At 46.8% G+C, this 17543-nt stretch overlaps 1 protein-coding gene across 14 annotated transcripts in view; it reads left to right on the top strand.

Annotated features, from left to right (window-relative positions):
* Positions 1-17543, top strand: part of CABIN1 (calcineurin binding protein 1) — a 257074-nt gene that overhangs the window by 170508 nt on the left and 69023 nt on the right. For 13 of the 14 annotated variants that reach the window (XR_006416074.1, XM_044444094.1, XM_044444096.1 and 10 more), the window contains one exon: positions 4845-5023. Coding sequence is in view for 13 of the 14 variants with exons in the window: in XM_044444094.1 (XP_044300029.1) it covers positions 4845-5023 (179 nt within the window). In the remaining variant the exon portion in view is untranslated. The remainder of the gene's footprint in view (positions 1-4844; positions 5024-17543) is intronic. The other variant, XM_044444095.1, reaches the window with a different exon arrangement.

Here is a 17543-nt window from a genome sequence, read left to right as displayed (position 1 = left end):
ATGACCGCTCAAAGAACTACAGTTACAAGTAGGAAACCTGTCTTTCCCTGAGCTTTGCTCCATTGATAGAATGAATTGATATCCATTGATACCCATTCCCAGGGCAGTACTTTTGCAGATACGGATGGGAACATGCTACAGATCCCCATGACTACACATTGCCACCAGCTCCAACCAAACCTATGTATTATTGGTCCCCTGCAAAACCACTCCAGTGTCCCAAACCAAGACAGGCATCTACATTCAACAACAATCTGAGAATGTCCAAAGATCATTCTCCATCAGCTAGGCCAGAACCAGCAGATCTGATGGACTATGCTTCTGACTTCAACATGGCAAGACTCCTCAGAACCTATCTCCAGATAATTCCATATCTTCCCAAGGCCCAGGATTCCTAGGGGAAAGCCTTGGTCACTTCTCTGAGAATGGAGGACTTGGTTCCAGTAGTGAAACCATTCATATTGACACTGGCCAGAGTGATGAAGGAACCGTGGGAGCTTCCCAACCAGCCACATCCCACCTCCTGCCAATTGAAAGGGATGTACCAGGTGCAGGAGAGAGACATTACCTACCTTCTGCACCGTCTGCACCTGAATACCATCATTGTCAAATCCATACAAGGAAGGCCATGCGGGGAGCACTCCTCACCAACCAACAGAGAGGGTCGCTGCTTGGATGTGATGGCTCGCCAGATATACACCATGATGGGCCTGGGCCTATACATCTCAAATTATGAAGCCATGATGGGGAGGTACCAGGTCTTCTTGTGGCAGAAGATGGACACTTTGGCGGCTTTTCTTTCAGATCAACAAAAAGAACTAGTCAGACTCTTCTTTGCTGAAGCCATCCAGCTCTCAAAGCAACAGGTTGCAACAGCATGCCATTATGTCGACTGTGATTCAATTGGTCAGTGCAGTCACAATTCAATGACATGCATTAGGTGGCTAACCTCCTTCTAGAGATTCTTTCCCAGATTGAGAACATGCCATTTGATGGAGAAGGCCTCTTTCATGCCCACACAGATGAAAGGTCTGGCTCTCTGCAGAAGGCTAGAGCAATGGCTTGAAGCATAGGCATCGGCCTTTTTCAACCAAGGGCACATAAATGGCTGTAGACCAAATCCTCCCAGTATCAGTTCTTCCACTCCAGACAACAGGGGCCCTATCCCGGCCATCTTCAATATGGTTAGCTTCAATAAAAACAGCAACGCTGTCAGGATGCTGCCTGACCCCAGCAAGGCAGGCAACAGTTCGATGGCAACAAAAGACAGCACTGACAGGCAGTACAAACCAGTCCCTCAACCAACATATCACCCTCATTTGGGTACCGCCAAAGCCACCATCTTCCCACCTGGGAATCCATCACATCTGACCAGTGGGTACTTTCCATAGTACAGTATGGATGCAAAATTGAATTTGGAAACGTCAGTCCTCTAGGATTGATCTGCATCACTCCCCCCTCTCCAACCTACAGTAGTCCAATGTGAAGTTACCAGTTTACTAGCAAAGAGTGTGATCCAACCAGTAGACTAATCCAAAGCTAATCATGATTTATATTTGCACTATTTCACCATCCTGAAAAAAGATAGGGGAAGCTTTCTCCATGGAAGAAAACCCCCACACCACCATGCTGTCTCCCCCCTGCCAGTCAGATGCAGCCTGCATTGGTGGTCCACACTGGACAACCTCACCAACAGGATCCACTTCATTTTTTCTGAGTCCACAGTCAAGATGCCTCCAACAAAGGCTGGGGCACATATTGTGGTGACATGCACACACGAGGCCTATGAGACCACTGCGAGGGACAGCTGCATATCAACCTTCTAGAGATGCTGGCTGTGCCCAAGACTCTGGTGGCAGAGGCCGCCATGTTCAAATAGTGAAAGACAACACCACTGTCATGTACTACCTAAATAAACATGGCAGTACACTGTCCACACAACTCACCAACCTGATGTCCACTATCTGGGATGGGTCACAACTCAGGACGTCACCATCATGGCCATTCATGTGGTGGGCAGGATCAATACCCTGGCTGACACCCTCAGCCGCACTGTCTCAGCACCTCACAAATTGCAGCTTGACAGCCTAGTCCTCAGAGACCTCCATGACAGGTGGGGCCCACTGAAGATACACCAGTTCACTACACCTCAGAACTCCAAGTTCTGCCATTTCTGTTCCAGGGCAGGGTTGGGGACCAATGCTCTGGGAGACTTGTTCCTCCTCAAATGGGAAGGGATGCTATTGTATGTTCCCCCCAACTCTCTCTGATCACCAAGGTGATCTCCAAAATCCAGAGGGGCAGAACAGACTGTGTCCTTGTCAGCTCCTGGTGACTGAGGCAACCACGGATCCTGCTTCTCCTCCAGCTCTCCTCCGACTTCTTTCCTGCATTATTGAGAATACTGTTTTGGGGCACCACTAGAGCTCTTCTCTCAGTTATGGTGCAGAAACATTCATCTACTGTTGCCTCCAGTTTATTGGCTCCCTCCCTGGTAAGGTTCAGTTTAAAGTCCTCCTTAGGGAATTTATCAGGATGTGGCCTAACATATTGTTTTGAAAACTTTGGAAGTGCAACATGTCCATTCATATTTGTTGTTGTTTAGTTGCAAAATTTTGCCCAACACTGTGTGACTTACTGGACCACAGCATGCCAGGCTCTCCTGTCCTCCACTATCCCCTGGAGTCCACCCAACCCCATGCCCAGTGCACTAGTGACTCCATCCAGCCACTTCAACCTCTGCCATCCCCTTCTCTTTTTGCCTTCATTCCCAGCATCAGGGTCTTGTCCAGTGAGTTCTTCCTACTCATTACGTGGCCAAAGAATTTGAGCTTCAACTTCAGTATCTGTTCTTCTAGAGAACAGTCAGGGTTGAGTTCCTTTAGGATTGTCTGATTTGATCTCTTTGCAGTCCAAAGGTCTCTCAGGAGTCTTCTTCAACACCACAATTCAAAAGCACCATTTTTTTGGCATTCAGCCTTCCTTATGGTCCAACTCTCACAGCCATACATTGCAACTGGGAAAACCATAGCTTTGACTATATGAACTTTTGTCAGCAGGGTGATGTCTCTGCTTTTTAGTATGCTGTCTAGATTTCCCATAGCTTTCCTCCCAAGGAGCAAGTGTCTTTTAATTTCTTGGCTGCAGTCCCCATCTGTGGTGATCTTGGAGCCCAAGAAAATAAAATCTGTCACTGCCTCCATTTCTTCCCCATCTATTTGCCAGGAAGTGGTAGGATTGGATGCCATAATCTTAGTTTTCTTAATGTTGAGTTTCAAGCCAACTTTTGCGCCCTCTTCATTCACCCTCACCAAGAGACTCCTTAGTTCCTCTTCACTTTCTGCCATTAGAGTGGTATTGTCTGCATATCTGAGGTTGTTGATATTTCTCCCAGCAATTTTAATTCTGACTTGTGATTCATCCAGCCCAGCATTTCTTTCACACGATGTACTCTGCATGCAAGTTAAACAGGGAGACTATACCGCCTCGCTGTGCTCTTTTCCCAATTTTGAATCAATCAGTTGTTCCATGGTTTCTTGGGGACAAGTAAGGTAGTCTGGTACTCCCATCTCTTTAAGAGTTTGCCACAATTTGTTGTGATCTACACAATCAAAGGCTTTAGCATAGTCAATGAAGCAGAAGTAGATGGTTTTCTGGAACTCCCTTGCTTGGAACTGACCCTTTCCAATTCTGTGGCCACTGTTGAGTTTTCCAAATTTCCTGGCATATTGAATGTAGCACTTTTACTGCAAAGTCTTTTAGGATTTTGAGTAGCTCAGCTGGAATACTGCCACCTGCACTAGCTTTATTGTTGCTTAGGCTTCCTAAGGTCCATTTGACTTCACACTACAGGATGGGGCTCATCTTCCGGCATCAGTCCATCCATATGGCTGTATCCAAACTGAATCATACTCAGAGTTGAATCACTGAGCTGGTATATATGGCACAGTCTTCTCTCCTTGGTTTAATTAAACCATGATGAGGCACAAAAGATGGAAGGTGACATTTTGAATATGCTTGCTTGGGTAGGGTTGTCATATCATACTGAACCCAAATATCAGGGATTATGTGAGGGTGAAATAACCCTCACATAACCCTTCAACAAACCAAGGGGTATACAAAAAGTGTTTTACACTCAAGTAACTTTCTGGAGGTTGCATATTCAGAATTACTTCAAAAGATGCCATGTGATCTAGGTCATTGAAATAGAAACATACAGAGTGAGCTGGAAGGGGCTTCCTGGGCCATCTAGTCCAACCCCTGTCTGTAGCCAGCTCCACTAACGACATGCCTAGCATGTGCAGGTCATATAAAATAAAAGAGTCTTAATAAAATAATGGATTTCAGTGAGTCTGTCCTGATTCTTGATATAATTCACTATTCTTTGGCTACAACAATTAATCAATTTGAGCAACTTAAAAATACATCTGATTAGGTTTATTTAATTAACACGAATACTTAGCATGTGTCACATGCATTTTTTATATCAAGAGGCATTCCCAATTGCGTTAGAGAAAAATGGTAATGTGTAGTGTGTGTTAGGTAAATAGAGGAAAAAGAGATAATGATTAGAATACAGAGTGCTGTGTGTGAGGAAAGAGAAAAAGTTGGGCAGCTGGGTGGGGTGTTAATGTGAGATGGGTAGAAAATGTGCACAACAGGATTCAGTGACAACACACTAAATTGTAACACAAATGCCTTCCCAATGCTGCAGCAATGCAGTCCTGTTGAGGAGCCACAAAACACGTAAAAGAAGCCTTGGAGAGAATGAATTGTACACCCCTCCATTATGCATGATGTATGCTAGATATGTATGATCTTTTTATTCTCTCTCTTTTTAACAGGGAAAAGCTTTGCATGGTGGATGATGACTCACGCTCTTCCGCTGGAACTTTGCCAGGCCCTGGGACTTCTCTTCCATCCTCCTCTGGTCCAGGTCTGACATCCCCACCCTACACAGCCACTCCAGTTGACCACGATTACGTCAAATGTAAAAAAAACCGTCAACAGGCAACACCGGATGGTACAGTCCCTGTTCTCAATACTGCCAGCACACAGAGGTGCTGTAATCATGGGGGTTTCATTTGGGCCGATCAATTTGCTTGCTTCACGGAGGGTGATGGGTCTGTGGTAACACGGGCAATATTGCAACTCATCAGAGCCTCATAAAAGTTGCTACCTCCCATCCAGTGTTAATGGGCAAAAGGATTGGATGATCCATACACAAGGATATATCAATTATTTTTCAGTGGATTCGGACTGCTTGCATAATCCTCATGCTTAACAAATTGTCCTACTGGTTTTGGAGTCAGAACAATCTCTGACACAACTGTAAAATACAGACTCTGCCATTCAGAAGGAGGCAGGTGGCAACAATGTGAGTGTCATGTTCATAGTAGGAACTGGAATGGCGTCAGTTGACTTATCTTCTCATTTTATTTATTTCCTAACTCCTACCCCATATTTCTAATAACTGACTAGTTCATCTCCATAGTTAATAGGCATTTTAACTTAGTAGCTGGTGTAGGAATTGCAAGATGCTGCCAAGTTGACCACAGCCATAGTAATTAACCATGTGTCTGGATATGTGATGGAAAGCTGCTGTTCTGAACATCCTGTTCAAAGGGTAGAATGTTTGCACGATAAGTCTGCCGCAAATGCACGCGTGTGAGTGTTTATTCCTTTTGTGCTGATATGTTTATCGGTAATTTGTATTCCAGCATTGGAATACAGTGTAAAAGTATTGAGCATGATTTGATTGAATTCTGAATGTTTCCATCCGCATAGGCTCCCAATTCATTGCAGGGATGGGGATCTTGATCCTGTAGACCTCCATTGCATTCAGGAGGTTGTAGCTCTAGTCCTAGCATCTTTAATTTTATTACAAGGGGTGGTAGCAAAGCTCTTTCTTCACCTAAGACTTTAGAGAACTGCTCACTTGCCAGTCAGGTGATACCATCTTGGTTTTGCAGGATAAATACTCTGACCTAGTGTGTTTTGTGACTTAAGCATAGTCAGAACAAATATTGTGGGTAGTGCTGTAGCAGTTATTTAGAAGGAAGATTTGGTTTCGTGTGTCAAAATCAAAAGGGCAGCTTTAAAGATCTTCTATCACAATTAGAATTAGCAGTTCTTGGGGTTTCTATCCTGGCTCCATATCACTGCTGCCATGGCAATGAAAATTGTCACATTTTCTTGTTTGTTCGTCCGTTCATTCATTCATTTCTATACTGCCCCTCAGCCAAAGCATTCTCAGCAGTTTACAGCAATCCATAAAAACAGATACTAAATGCAATAAAAGCATAATAAAATCAGAAAAAAACATTAAAAAGTTTTCAACTGCTAAAACAGACAGCAACAAAGAATGAGTCTGCAGAACACCAGAGGTGGGTGATCCCCCTCAAACTCCTGTGTGGACAAGTAAGACTTTAAAGGCCTCAGAGAAGAGGCTTGTCTTAACCTGGTTGAAAAGATGACCAATTTGGCACTAGCCCTTGCACAGTGGGGAGGTTGTTCCATAAATGAGGGATCACCACAGAGTATGTTCCCCCTCTTGTTGCCATCCTCCATGCTTCCCTTGGACTTGGCACTCAGAGGAGGACCCCGGAGGTTGAGTGTAGTGTCAGAATAGACAACACATTTCCTCAACTCAACATTGGTAAAAGCTTTCTTATTGTCATCCTGAGCATTCACCTTAATCAAGATGCCTACCAAACTCAACACCTGCCCAACCATCATGGCCCCCAAATAGAAGGACTGCTTGGACTCTGACTGCAACAGTGGTGGTGGTCTCCACCTCTGTGTTTTGTCTACACGTTCCATGCATTGGATGCCCCATGCAAGACCCCCTCATCTGTCAGGAACAATCTCCACTAGCAGACCAACCCATGCAACTAGGCTGCAGTTCTCATGAGCACTGACTGTGTAGCTCTGAGTGGTAGGACCAGAGGCTGCAGAAAAGTGTTCTGAATGGTTCACAACATGCTGACAGCTTGGACCAATACCCTGGGGATGTCCTGTGTCCATTACTCACATTGGGCATGATGCAGGTTCCTTACAGACTGAACCTGCAAGTTGTTTCTGCACTGCCAAGTGTAACCACACATGTATCCTGGATTTTAGGAAAGCCAGTTTTGATCAGCTAAAAACACTGATAAGCGAGGTCCCATAGCAAGCAAATTTAATGAGAAAAGGAGCCAAGGAAAGGTGGGAATTTATAAAAAAAGGGCATTATAAAGGCGTAATTACAAACAATTCTAACAAGAAAAAAGGTGAAGGATGGCAGAAGAAACATCGAAACATAGAGAGCGAGTCAGAAGGGGCCTCCCAGGCCATCTAGTCTGACCTCCGGCACCAGCCAGCTCCGCTCACAACATGCCCACCATGTGCACGTCAATTTGGCTTCACAAAAAGCTTATAGGTGACAAGAAAAGCAGAAAGGACACATATTAGAAGTGAAAGGGAGCCAGAATACAAAGGAAGAGTGCAGACAGATACCATTTCTACAATTGCATGCTATCAGGAAAGCTAAAGCTGAGAATGACCTGAAGTTAGTGAGAGATGTTTCAGGGTTAGGGTACATACCCTGTAAAAGACTGAAGAAAGACATGGTGCTTCAGCTAGTCAATGAACATAGCAAAATGATGACAAAAGGCAAAAGTGCTCAATTCCTACTTTGACTTGGTCTTTTCCTGAAAGAAGATCTATGCCCTCCCTTCAGGGGAGGTACAAGCTGAAGTAACAGGATGGCAGCTTGAGACTGAAAAGCAAATAGACCTTATTACTTTGAACAAACTCAGCTCTCCAGGGCCCAGTGAACTCCATCCATTCTAGAGTGATAAAGGAACTGGCAAAAGAATTTGCAGAACCACTGACTATTATATTTTAAAAAATAATGGAGGATGGATGAAACGCCAGATGGTGGAGGAAGGCCTAAGGAGCAAAAATGAGGAACCCAGGAACTACAGACCAGTCAATTTGACATAAATCCCTGGAACAGATTATGAAATTGGCAGTCTGTAAACACTTGAAAACACTGCAGTGATTACTAGAAATTAACATGGATTTCTCAAGAACAAATCCTGCCAGACTAATCTGATCTTATTTTTTGATCAGTTGAACTCCCTGCTGGACTGTGGGAATGCTGTGGACATAATCTATCTTGACTTTAGCAAAGCTTTTCACAAAGTGACCCATGATATCCTGATTAGCAAACCATCTCACAGTGGGTTAGATGGAACAACGATCAGGGGGATCCATCAGTTGGCCACAAGATCGAACTCACCTTTGCAGACTGGGGAGATGTAACAAGTGGGGTTCAGTCCTGGGCCCAGTGCTCTTCAACATTTTTAGCAACGATTTGGATGAGGAGGTGCACTAAATGCCTATCAGTTTTGTAGATTACATAATTTGGGTGGAATAGTTAATAACAGAAACAAAACTCAAAGTCATCTTGAGAGATTGGAGTGTTAGACTGAAAACAACAGAATGAAATTTAACAGGGACAAAGGCCAAGTTCTTTACCTAGGAAAAAGAAAATTATCATTACAAGATGGGGTATACTACACTCAACAATACTACAAGCAAGAATGATCTTAGTTTTAGGTCAGCAAGCTAAGTCAATAATATGATGTGGCTACAAACTAGGCTAATGCTATTTTGGGCTGCATTAATAGAGGTGTCAGTTCTTAGTCGTGGCCTCTGTGCATCACACATATGGGTGCTGCACCTGCGCAGTTCCTAAGGCCGGAAAGATTAGAAAGGTAACTTTTTGGTGGGAAAACTCCGCTCCCCTCCCCCTCAGTACTATATATAGAGCAGAGTGTCCGCCATTTTACTCAGTCTTTTGCGACCGCCGTTCACTGTGCCTCGTGCCTGTTCGATTCTCGCTTTGACTATCACACTTGTTTTTACTGTTCTTCTTGTTCTTATTCTTCTAGTTCTACTGTTGATTGTTTTTACTCCAAGTTTTTTCTCCCTTGTTATATTACCTTTTTCTTGTTCTTCGCTTTAAAAAAATAATAATCTTATCTCTCTTTACTGTCTCCTATTTCTTTCTTTTTCTACGATGGCGCAGTGAGCGGCTTTCCGCAAATGCGCAGAATGTGGGTCCAAAATGTCCCCAGTGGACTCACATGATTTGTTCCTCCTCTGCCTTAGCGAGGGGCATAGAACAGACAAATGTCGCCACTGTCTGGCATTTACGAAGCAGACCCGTAAGAACAGGGAGAACTGCCTGCGTAAACTTTTTTGGGACCAGGCCTTGATGCAGTCGGACCAACTGGCTGCAAAATCCAGCCCTGCTTTGGCCGCGCCTGCTCAACAGCCAGCCTCTGTCTTGGCCGTCCCTGTGCAGCGCCCGGCTTCTGCTTAGGCCACGCCTGGCCAACACCCTGTCACCGCACCAGCTATGCCTCAGCCGCGCCCATCAGATGATTGAACCCCGGCATCAGAAGCCCAACGACTTCCTTCTCCCCCACGAAAACAACGGGAGAAGAGAAAGCACGGCGGCTCAGATCAGTCCTCTAGCCATAAGAAGGCTAAGAAGGACAAGGCAGACAAACCGGCTCATAAGCTGAAAAAGCACCGCAACTCGGGCTCGTCAGCCACATCGATACCGACGGCCGCATCGGTACCAACACCATCGGTACTGATGCTCCAATCAGCGATGCAGGTCACCCCGCCGGGATCCCCTGGACGGGTTGCACTCCAGGAAGGCCAGTCTCCTGAATGACCCTAGGAGCCATTGCACGAGTCCATCTCGGACAGAGAAATACAAGATTCTCCTCCTATGGCTCACTCGCCTACGCCTATGCCGCCGTCTAGGCTAAGGGTTGAATCTCCCGCCTCTCCACTGCAGTACCTAAGTTGCCGAACGACGTAGTGAGGAATGGAACCAACCCTACTACGAAACCTACCCATCGGGTTGGGGGGACTACCATTCCTTTGACTTCTACCCGCAACCATGGGACCGTGCCTCATCTTTGGTCCATGGAGAAGCCCCATCTACATCGAGACGCCTGGAGCCACGACGCCCCACGTCACTGGGGAGCTCTTCATCTGACCCACTCCACTACGAGGCCGATTCTGACGAATCTGAGGCAGATTCCACCTCTCCTGACGTTGCCATAACTTTGCAAGGTCCAGCATCACCAGAAGAGCCGCATATCTCCTTCGGAGAGCTGATGTCGAAACTTGTTCAGTCACTTGAGATCGAGGCACAACACCAGCCCGATCCAAGCGCCGACAAGTTCTATGACATTGTGAGAGGAGAACAGTCACCGGCCATCGTCCTGCCACTGATTGCAATACTTCGGCAGGCGATGGTCCAACCTTGGGATCTGCCGGCTCAGCCACAGCCCACCATACAACGCTACGAGGCCATGTACCGAGTTCAGGAGTGGGACATGCCATTCCTCCTGCACCACCCAAGCCAAACTTGGTAGTGGTTGAGTCATTGCAAGGCAGAGAATCCAGAGGACACACTGCTCCCCGGGACAAGGAGGGACGAAAAATTGATATGCTGGCACGCCAAGTCTATGCAGCCTCTGGACTTGGCCTTCGTATGTCAAATTACGAAGCCACCCTTGCCAGTATCCGTTTTTCATTATGCAAAAACTGGACAATATAGCCGCCTCCCTGCCAGAACAATAGCGAGATCTGGCCAGGGTTTTCATTAAGGAGGGCATGCAGGTGGCAATACAACTGTCGATGGCACGTCACCACATCGATACCGACTCCAGAGCCTTGGTGCCATCTCCCTCCGTAGGCATGCTTGGCTCAGGAGTTGCAATTTTCCTGATGAAATGAAGAGGTGCATCAAGGAAATGCCCTTCGATGGCTCGGGGCTGTTTCATTCTAGAACGGACCACAAATTAAAGTCCATTCACGAGTCCCTAATGACGGCCAGGCGAATGGAACTACCAACACTACAAAAACGTAAGTGGGCTTGGTCGAGTCCATCCTATTGACACCAGTTCTCTCCAAGGCAACAATATCAGCAGTGCCAGCAGCGCAGGAGACAACAACCGCAACAGCCGTTCCAAGAAGGCCGCTGTCGTTTTGACAATGACAAGCGCCAGCGCTGACGGAGCAGGCAAACCTCTCCTCTCTCCCAACTCCCACCTTTCCCTCTCCCATTTAGGGGCCGGCTGCAAAGCCGACTCCCCATTTGGGAGTCCATCACATCTGATCGGTGGGTCTTATTCATCATCCAGCATGGATACAGAATAGAATTCGACATTATTCTTCCGTCAAGCCTGATCCGATTTACACCACACTCGCCGGTGTTAGAAGAAGTTCAACAGCTACTTCGCAAAGGAGCGATTAGACAGCTCTCTCATTCTGAGGGACTTCATGGATTCTATTCGAGATATTTTACAGTCCCTAAACAGGACGGTGGTCTTCGTCCAATCCTGGACCTCCGAGATATTAACAGATTTATTAAACCTAAGAAATTTTGGGTGACTACCCTTCAAAATATCCTTCCATTGCTAAGGAGAGAGGATTGGTTCGCCTCACTGGACTTGAAAGATGCCTATTTTCACATTTCTATTCATCCCTGTCATAGGCACCTCTTATGTTTTACCATTGGGTCTGACCACTCCAAGAGTCTTCACAAAATGCATGGCTCCAGTGTGTGCACACCTTCGGCTTCAGGGCATCCAAGTATACCATTACCTAGATGACTGGCTGATAGTCTCCCAAACTCAGGAAAGTTTTCTCTCAGCCGTCGACATTACTTGTTCTTTGCTGGACGATTTGGGACTGTGTATTAATCGTGAAAAATCGTCCTTTGTTCCTGCGCAGGTGATCAACTTCATCAGAGCTCGTCTCAGTTCCACCCTAGCAAGTGCTTTTCTTCCTCCGGCTCATCAGGACAGTATTTGGTCATGGATTCATTGGGTTCAACAAAACAGTCATTCCGGCACTCTCCATTCAAAAGCTTTTGGGCCATATGGCCGCCACGGGAGCCATTGTCCCTCACGCCAGGCTCCGACTACATCCTCTCCAATTATTCTTCAACAAGAATTTTAACCCACAGCGAGATTCGCCCAACAAGCCAATTCGACTACCACTATTTGTTCTGCGGACACTGACACGGTGGACGGCACCGAACAATCTGAATATGGGTACACCGTTCCAAACGCCTCACCCAACACTGTTTCTTTATACTGACGCTTCGTTAATCGGGTGGGGCACTGTATGTGCAGGACTTGGATCCCAGGGCACTTGGAACCGACAAGAATCGTCGAGACACATCAACTACCTCGAATTCTTAGTGATTTTCAAAGCTCTTTGATCTTTCGAGGACACTGTTTGTCAGCAAGTGATTCAGATCACATCCGACAGCATAGTCGCTGTATTTTACATCAACAAGCAGGGCAGAACGAAATCTGCAGCCCTAGCTTGTTTGTCCATGGACATTTGGGAGTGGTGCATCTCAAGAGGTATAACTCTTCTGGCTGTCCATCTGGCCGGGACCGACAACGAGAAAGCTGACGTGTTGAGCAGGCACATGTTGATGACTCACGAATGGGAGTTGGATCGACAGGTCTGCAATCAACTTTTCCAACTTTGGGGACATCCGGACATTGACTTGTTTGCTACCCATGAGAACAGTGTATGCGAAATGTTCTGTTCCAGAGCAGGCATGGGACCGGGGTCAGTGGGAGACGCCCTCATGATTCCTTGGTCCAACATCAAATTCTATGCTTTTCCACCGATTCCTCTCTTGATGAAAGTAATATCGAAGATTACCTACGACAGCGCCACAGGAATCTTGATTGCACACTGGTGGCCCCGCCAGGCGTGGTACTCCACCCTCCTTTGGATGTCAGACAACATCTTTCTCCACCTTCCGTCGATACCGCACCTGATAACACAGCAGGATGGCGCTGTCCGTCACCCAGACTTGATCTCCCTGAGCCTCATGGCGTGGCGAATTCGTTGACTGACGGTGCTGACTTAGTATTGACAACAACTCGGACACTCGGTACCTCCACTCATGAACCCGAGGCGCTTGTTACCCCCTCGGTTCCAATAGATTTTGCCTCGGGATCGAATACTCTAGACCCGGACATTCAGGGAATTCTCGAGTCTGCTCTACGAATGTCAAAACGGAAGTCTTATGCAGCGAAGTGGCGCCAGTTCTCATCTTTTGCTGAATCACATTTGTTTGCTCCAGAGTCAGGCTCAATTGAAAATATACTACAGTTTCTTCTACAGCTACATCGTTCGGGACTTAAACCTTCATCTATTAAGGTTTACACGGCGGCGATATCGCATTACCGTGGCACTATAAAAGGCTTATCGGTATTTTCACAGCCGCTTATTAGGAGGTTCCTTAAAGGACTGCAGAATCTTCGCCCTTCAATCCGACCTGTCATGCCTATGTGGAGTCTTTCACTTGTTCTTCAAGCGCTTACAAGACCTCCATTTGAACCTTTGGTGACTGTTGATCTACGTCTTTTATCCGGGAAAATGGCTTTTCTTGTAGCTGTCACATCAGCCCGCAGGGCTGGTGAATTTTGCACTCTTCAAGTAGACCCACCTTATTTGAACGTCCATAAGGAAAAGGTGGTTCTTCGAATGGATTCTACGTTTTTGCCCAAAGTAGCCACTCCGTTCCATTTGAATCAAGAAATCATCTTACCTGCTTTCTTTCCACCACCATCGAACCCAATTGAGAGATCTTTACATACTCTTGATGTGCATCATTGCTTGGCTTTCTACAGATCGTGCACAGAATCCTTTCGGCTTTCCAACAGTCTCTTCATGAAATACTCTGAGCATGACAAGGGCTCTCCTGTCACATCGCAAAGACTATCAAAATGGATCATTCAAACCATTGAGTTGGCCTATCAACTGGCCAAGATAGACTTACCTGTTGTTCTGAGGGGTCACTCCACGAGAGCAGTAGCAGCTTCTTCTGCCTTTGCTGCGGGAATCCCGATCCAAGAAGTCTGTAAAGCTGCAACTTGGGCTGCTCCATGCACTTTCACCAGGCATTACCACCTTGTTGTGCGTGCCAGACAAGACTGTTCCCTCGGTAGGGCTGTCCTCTCTGCCGTTCTTCAATGACGATACTGCCCTCCTCCAAGTCTGGTAAGCTTGCTACTCACCCATATATGTGATGCACAGAGGCCACGACAAAGAAAAGCAGGTTGCTTACCTGTACTGATGTTCTTCGAGTGGCCATCTGTGCATTCACACAACCCACCCGCCAGCCTCACTTGGTGTCAGTGAGTGGAAAATTTCATCGGTACCATTCCCCAACATTGATGGTACCTAACAAACTTGTTATTTATACTTCTGTCCCACAAGGGGGCGAACGATTTATCTTTCAAAGACCGAGTAAAATGGCGGACACTCCACTCTATATATAGTACTGAGGGAGTGGGGAGCGGAGTTTCCCGCCAAAAGCCATTAGCTTTCTAATCTTTCCGGCCTTAGGCACTGCGCAGGCGCAGCACCCATATGTGTGAATGCACAGATGGCCACTCGAAGAACATCAGTTACAGGTAAGCAACCTGCTTTTCCTAACCATGTGAAGTACAGGGTTCTTCCTACTCAGTCCTGGTCTCATCTTGACTGCTCTGTCCTCTGAAAAGTTTAGGAGGAGATTAACAAAGATGCTCAGGGACTGGAAACAAAGTCCCATGAGGCAAGACTGAAATAGAGTATATTTAGCTTTGAGAAGTTAGAATGGCATTCTTCAAGTACTTGAACCATGACAAACACCAGCAGGTGACTCTTACCTCTTTCTTGAGGTCCTGCCCTGGCTTCTGTTCCTTCTACTTTAGAGAAGATCTTCTTGTGAGCTAGTCCCTTCACTCTTCCTTTCTGGTTATCAAATTTAAGACAATCCTTTGAAGTACAGTTCTTTTACTGAAACTTAACAGATTGCAAAAAATGAACTCTAAATAGCCTTCTATCACAGTTGAGAGTGAAGCATCTGTCTATGTAAAGAGTTGGATCCATACTGCCCACTTCCCTCCCTTTCAGTAAAGATTCTGGGTCCAACCTCATAGTAACATAGAAACAAAGCAAGTCAGAAGGGGCCTCCCGGGCCATCTGTTCTGACCCCGGCTGCAGCTGGCTGCACTCATGACATAGAAACATAGAAAACAGAGCGAGTCAGAAGGGGTCTCCCGGGCCATCTAGTCTGACCTCCAGCACCAGCCGGCTCCGCTCACGACATGCCTCTCTTGATCTAGAAGCCACACTTCTGGCTATGCAACCAAGGGTGGTGTTCGCCCTCTTGACCACCGCATCACACGGCTGACTCTTGTCTAGCCTGCAGTCAACCAGTACCCCGAGGTCCCTTTCACAAGTGCTGCTCTCCAGCCACTTGTCCCCTAACCTGTACTTATGACAGCTATTCCTATGCCTCAAGTGCAAGACCTTGCACTTATCCACATTGAACGCCATCCTGTTGTCTCCTGCCCACTTCCATTGTCTGTCCAGATCCTTTTGGATCTGGAGTACCTGCTCCTCAGTTGTGGCCACTGCTCCAGTTTTAGTGTCGTCTGTGAATTTGATCAGCAGACTGTTCACCCCTTCTTCCATGTCGTTAATGAAAAGATTAAACAGGATCGGCCCCAGGACAGAGCCCTGGGGGACCCCGCTTGTCACTGGCCGCCATCCCAATGATTCTCCGTTAATGGTTACCTTTTGCTTTCGGTCAGTCAACCATGCCCTAATCCACCGGACAGTGCTTTGCTGTATCCCAAAACTCCTCCGTTTCTCCACCAGGATATCATGGGGCACTTTGTCAAAGGCCTTGCTGAAATCCAGGTATACCACATCCACTGCATCCCCTCCATCTAGTCATCACAAAACCTTGTCATAGAATTCTACAAGGTTTGTCTGGTAGGACCTGTTTTTGTGGAAGCCGTGTTGTGTGGCTGCCAGCCTCCCTTCCCTATCTAGCATCACTAGATCTGTCTCTATTATGAGCCTTTCCATTGTTTTTCCTAGAATGGACGTAAGGCTAACTGGTCAATAATTCCCCATGTCCTTTCTACTACCCTTTTTGAAAATTGGGACCACTGATGCCACCCTCCAGTCCTCTGGAACTTCACCCGTTCTCCACGAGGTCTCAAAAATGGAGGCCAGCGGGCGTGAGAGAACCCCTGCCAACTCTCTAAGTACTCTCAGGTGTAACCCGTCAGGGCCTGGCGCCTTTGTAATGTCCAATGCCCTGAGGAGCCCCTCAACTTCAAGGGGGGGTGACTCTAATCTGTGCCCCTAAGTCCCCAGCCTCATCTAATCTCCTATGTGGATATCCCCTGTCCTGCTTTGGGGAGAACACAGAGGCAAAATAGTTATTTAGCATCTGTGCCTGTTCCCTCATATCAGTCACTGGATCTCTTCCTCCTTATTTAGTGGTCCCACCACTTGTCTCCCCTTCCTCTTCCTATTTACATGCTGATAGAAGCCCTTTTTATCGCTCTTGATATTCTTGGCAAGTCTCAGCTCGTAATCAGCCTTAGCCTTGCGAAGAATCCTTCTGCAACGGGCCTCCTCCTTTTGTCTATTTCCCCAATACCCATTTCCTACAGAGGTTCCTCTTTTGTCTAATCCCTCGAACCACCTCCTTTCACATCCATGGTGGCACTCTCCTTCGCCTCCCCACCATACTAACTAGAGGTATTGTCAAGGCTTGCGCCTCCAAAACCACCCTTTTGAGCACCATCCACCCCTCCTCAACTCGCTTACCTTCCAGTAACCTATCCCAGGAGACTTTCCCCAGTCTGGCCTTCAGTTGGCCAAAGTTGGCCCTCTTGAAGTCCCAGCTTCTAGTGCTCGACCTGCTGCATGTCCCCGTCGCCTGATCTCAAAGCAAAGGATGGAGTGATCACTCGCATCCAGAGCTCCCCTAATCTGAACTTCATCTATCAGCTCCTCTCTATTGGTCAAGACCAAGTCAAGGATGTTCCCACCCACCCCCCATAGCCTCTCGGACCCTCTGTGTGAAAAACCCTCCCTCTATAGCTTCTAGGAAGCAATGTAACCTGGTTGTCACCACTGAGTGAGTCTCCCAACTAATATCCTCACTTCTGACCCTCCCTGTTCTACAGTTGCTTCTCCTGAACTAGAGGGTTCTCACCAGCTGCTTGTCTTGTCCCAAAGCACAGTAATCTTGGCATTTCACATAAGCATTCCAATCCAGCCTTTTCTTCCAGTTCAGATTCAGAGGCTGAATCTGAATACATCCAGGATAATGTATTTTGAGAGGGGACCCAAGCCCTACAAAAATCTTTGTGAATATCAGAGCATTCAACTGAACTGAACTAAACTGAACTGAATTCAACTAAACTGAAACTCAACCCAGACAAGAAGGAGGTCCTGTTGGTTGGCGGATCGGGTTTCAGAGAGGGTGGATTTGACCTGGTCCTGAATGGTGCAACACTCCCTCTTAGGGATAAGGTCCGCAGCTTAGGAGTACTCCTCGACCCGGAGCTTTCTTTGGAAGCTCAGGTGACAGTGGTGGCGAGGAACGCCTTCCTTCAGCTTCGGCTGATTAATCAGCCGAAGCT

This window comes from Varanus komodoensis, unplaced genomic scaffold, assembly GCF_004798865.1.
Source record: "Varanus komodoensis strain SLA01 unplaced genomic scaffold, ASM479886v1 scaffold44_1, whole genome shotgun sequence".
NCBI lineage: Eukaryota > Metazoa > Chordata > Lepidosauria > Squamata > Varanidae > Varanus > Varanus komodoensis.
This window is presented reverse-complemented; position numbering and strand designations above follow the sequence as displayed.